General features: G+C 33.9%; 1 protein-coding gene across 1 annotated transcript; it reads left to right on the top strand.

The window, feature by feature from the left end:
- Positions 1-1,043: 1,043 nt before the first annotated feature.
- Positions 1,044-2,829, top strand: LOC120296623 (olfactory receptor 4D1-like). The gene is made up of 2 exons (XM_039318455.1): positions 1,044-1,141; positions 1,868-2,829. Exon 2 carries the CDS (start codon positions 1,903-1,905, stop codon positions 2,827-2,829), a length of 927 nt encoding a protein of 308 aa, XP_039174389.1. The 5' UTR covers positions 1,044-1,141; positions 1,868-1,902.
- Positions 2,830-4,973: the final 2,144 nt, after the last annotated feature.

Genomic DNA, 4,973 nt, shown 5'->3' with positions numbered 1-4,973 from the left:
TGGTTGTTGTCTCTTTTATAAACAGTTATGATACGTGTATGTGGATTTTCATATATCAATGATGAATCTTGTGAATAAAGGTGGTCCTTGACTTACAAGCATTCATTTAGCAACTGTTCAAATTTTTGTCAGTATTGAAAAAAGTCACTTATAACTATTTCAGCATCCCTATGGTCAGGTGATCAGAATTTACACACTTGGCAACCGGTATGTGTTTATGACAGCTGTAGTATTCTTCAGTCATATGATCACCATTTGCAATCTTCATAGCTTTGGACAAGTTAAGTCAAAGGGGGAAACTGATTTTGCTTAACCACCGCATGATTTGTTCTTAATCACTGTGTTGATTTGCTTAACAACCACAGCAAAAAAGGTTGTAAAATTGGATTTGACTCACTTAACAACTGCCTCACTTAGTGATAGACATAGGCAAGGATTACCTGTAGACTATTTCTCTAATGGGTTCATATAAGAATAGCAAGCATATTTCTATCTATCTACTTCCACAGCATTTTAATAATCTCTCTTGAGTTTTGAGTCCCTGGAGTTAACATCTTCATAGTTTACTCATAACCTCATGAAAATTGGTAGATATAGGAATACATCTACCAATACAAATTACCCTAAGGCTGATTCCAGTGGCCCTTTGGATATGAGTCTTTTGCCAATTTTTTAAAATGTTATGATACAACTAATACTCATACCATACATTTTGTCTGTTAACATATCTAAGGTTGGAAATGAAGTATTATTAAATGTCTGTTTATTAAAAAAAATAAAGTATTGGTAAATCCCAGAATTGCACATTCAGAACTTTAGCAATAGATCTGCTTATTAAAGTTGAAAGAATGAGAATTGTGGAGGGGGTTAGGGTTTTTTCTTTTTCTTTTTTACTAATTTTTAATATTTATTTTTATCTATTTGAGAAGGTAAGAGATGCTGAATGAAATTTGGTGGAAAAGTTTTTGCTTCATTCTTCATATCAATAGTTACCTGAAAAATGAAATTTCATAAATTTCAACTTCTCCTTTTAGATGAATAGAAGAGTTTCAGGATGAAGTTGTGTTTTTTTTTATTTTAATAAAACTTAAAATACAAAATAAAATGAATGTTGAAATTATAACTACTTCAATCATCACCTGTAAGTATGAAATGACTTCCAAGAATTTTATTAAGTTCAAAATTGAATTCTTATTATGTAGTATAACATATATGCAATTTATGATTTAACCTGTATTTTATTGTTGATTAGGGTATAATATTGCTCACATATTTCTCATATTTTTCAGTGAATCTATAAGTTTAGAATGTGGTATAGTAAGCATAAACAGATTGGAATGGTTTGTAGGTCCTGTAAATGACTACATTTTTTATTTTAAAAAAACATAAATATACAGTCATGTGAAAAAGTAATTAAACCCTCTTTGAGTTCTATTGTTTCATATGTAAAGACATAGTAAAAATAATCTGGTCCTCAGCTGTTCTTAAAAGAAGGTAAATGAGATCTCAGATGAACAACAAGACATGACATATTACACTATATAGTATCATGAATTATTTTATGAAAAGAAAACCAAAAATGAAGCCAAATAAATGCATAAAATAAATTATATTAAAGATAGATCATTAGCTTTTAGAAGCTAAAATAATATGTCTTGTTTGTGTTTTCTCTGGCAAAAAAATTATTTTAGTTTTATATGACTTTAAAATAAAGGGATTTCTATACCCTTGAAATATACACAGTAAGAAAATTTGATAGCATTTGACTTGATATCAGAAGAAAAACTTTTTAACGTATAATATGTATTGTTGGTGAATTGTTTCAGGAAGAATTGACATAATTCACAATGTTTCTCAATTATTTCAGGGGGAAAATACTTAAACCCATTAAGAGCATTTTAAATGGAGAACAACCAAACAGCTGTAGTGGAGTTTATTCTCCTAGGCTTCTCCCAGAATCATAGAATGCAGTCACTTCTCTTCCTCCTTTTCCTTGCCATTTATACCACAACTTGGCTTGGAAATTCCACCATTATAATTACAGTATTTCTCACCCCTGTTCTGCATACATCCATGTATTTCCTGCTTGCTAACTTGGCTGTTGTAGACATCAGTGAATCTTCTGTCACATCACTCAAAATGTTGTGGAATCTCTTCCACCACACTCATACCATCTCCTACAATTGGTGCATTATACAGATTTTCTTCTTTCACTTAACAGGGGGCACAGTAGTCTTCTTACTAATTTCAATGGCTGTTGACAGATATATTGCTATTTACAAGCCCCTACAATATTTAATTATCATGAAGAAAGAAATTTGCATAGGATTGGTAGCATGGGCATGGTTAGGTGGCTTTGCTCACTCCATTATCCAGGTTGGAGTTCTCCTTCAGCTGCCTTTCTGCAAATCCAACATTTTGGACAATTTCTACTGTGACGTACCTCAACATATCAAGCTGGCATGTGCTGATACATACATACCTGAGCTTCTGATGGTCTGCAATAGTGGACTTCTCCTGACATTAATTTTCTTCACTTTGCTTGTGTCATATACAGCCATCTTAGTAAAGATTAGGAGGCATATAACAGAAGGCAAACATAAGGCCCTTTCCACTTGTGCTGCCCAGATCATAGTTATGAGTTTAAATTTTGTTCCAGGGATGTTCATTTATGACCGCCCTTTCAAGGTATTTGAAGCAGACAAGATTGTTTCAGTGCTCTACACTCTTTTGACCCCAATGCTGAATTCCATGATCTTCACTCTTCGTAATAAGGAAATGAAAGTTACTATTAAAAAGCTCATGAGAAAATGCTATCTTTCTAAATAGACAGAAGCACCACAGTGTATTTGAGAAAGAGATGAAAGATAATTTAAAGCTCAGCCCCCCCCCTGTGGCACAGCTCTTTAAATTGGTAACTGCAAGCAGGAGAAGGAGAAAACATGCTCACTCATTTTGCTAGAGTCCTGGAACAATGATTGAATTGGATGCAGTATTCCAAATTGCATCCAATTTTCATCCCCACAGTATAAAAAGATGTTGAGACACCGGAAAGAGTGTAGAGAAGAACAACAATGATGATTAGGGGGATAGAGGCTAAAATTGATGAAGAATGGTTGCAGGAATTGGGTTGTCTAGTAGAGTGAAAAGAAGGACTAGAGGAGATGTGATAGCAGTGTTCCAATATTTAAGGGACTGCAAACAAAGACGAAGGGGTCAACCTATTTTCCAAAGCACCAGAAGACAAGATAAGAAACTAATGGATGGAAACTAATCAAGGAGAGAAGCAATCTAGATCCAAGGAGAAATTTCCTAATGGTGAGAACAATTAACTGGTGGAACTGCTTCCCTTCAGAAGTTGTGGTTGCTCCATCACTGGAGGCTTTTGAGACTGGACAGCATTTGTCTAAAATGGTATAGGGTCTCCTGTTTGAGCTGTGGGTTAGACTTCCAATGTCCCTTCCAACTAGTTTATTCTATGTTATTACTCATTAGTAACTCAGAATAATATTTGCTTTGTTTTAAGAGGATGTAACCCTAAGCAATTCAAATATTCTAGGTCATGGGTGTCAAACTCATGGTATCACATGATGTGTCACAACATTTTTTACATTGCCGGAGCTGGGATGGGTGTGGCCTATGCCTGATGTAACCGGCCTGTGGGCTGGCAGTTTGACACCCCTGTTCTGGGTTATTTTGTTTTCTACTTTGTTTTCTGACAATTTTCAAATTTTGCTCATAAAATGTATTGCTCTTCCAAAATGTTCTTCATGTTTTTATCATCATTTTGACAAAATTTGTGCAATTTTTTAAATATGTTTTATGACTACACATTGGATGCTGACTAACATAAAGTTATACAAGGGATAACCAACAGGGATTACCTACAGGATCCAGGTTTTGTTCTTTGGTCCTGGAATTTAGCTCTGACCATTTCCACATGCTTTTCAAATGTCCTTGTAATTCTTTACAAATAGAAACTGGTGATCTGTTCCACCTGTTTTCACTCCCCTGCATAAAACAAAAGTATTGTATCAAGGATAGTAATAGCAATAGCACTTAAACTTACAATATATACTACTTCGTAGTGCTTCACAGCACTCTCTAAGTAGTTTACAGAGTCATCACATTGCCCCCAACAATTTGGGTCCTCAATTTATTGACCTCAGAAGGATGGAAGGCTGAGTAAAGCTTGAGCCGGTCAGGACTGAATTCCTGGCAGTTGGCAGAGTTAGCCTGCAATACTGCATTCTAATCCCTGAACACCATGGAGGATATCTATCTATAATTGGGTTAATTAATGATACCATGGCATCCTTCAAATCTCTAGATTCAAGGAGAATATCTTGGTTCATTACATGATAGGTTAACCTTGTTGCATCCAAAGTGTTAATGGTAGTGAAGTCAGAATAACAGTTTTGGATGAGAATGATCAAATTGAATAATCCTTTTTGTTAAAAAAAAATTCTCCCTCCATAAAAGTATTCTACCTAATCAAACATGAATCAGTTTTTATCTTTCTTCCTCCCCCATCCTCTTTGGCTCATTTTCTGTTTGTTGCTATTTAGAGCATGATATAAGTCCAGAAAGTTAAATCATAACTGGCAAATTGTGTTTTCAATCAGAATGAATGTCTATATCATCTCATAAAGAATTTTCCAAAACTAGCTTTTCTTCATCTAAGTTGCTCTACATTCCACTTATATTTTTTTAAAACACATTTTATTGGTTTTTTAATTCTTAAGAAAAGATACTCATGACACACTGTGGTGTTTGGGTAATCAAACATTCAAAAGTGAAAACATATATAAACAACTCAGCTCAATACATTCACTATCCCCTCTCTATTTCCCTCAAATAGTATAGTACATTTAAAATATTCCATTTCTAATTTAAATTTCTATTATTGCTAAACCTGTTTTAAAACTTTGTCAGTTTACAATTACCATAATCAAATTTAACTTTAAATCAAC

This window comes from Crotalus tigris, unplaced genomic scaffold, assembly GCF_016545835.1.
Source record: "Crotalus tigris isolate CLP2741 ecotype Arizona unplaced genomic scaffold, ASM1654583v1 scf7180000021363.294534, whole genome shotgun sequence".
NCBI classification, from domain to species: Eukaryota; Metazoa; Chordata; class Lepidosauria; order Squamata; family Viperidae; genus Crotalus; species Crotalus tigris.
This window is presented reverse-complemented; position numbering and strand designations above follow the sequence as displayed.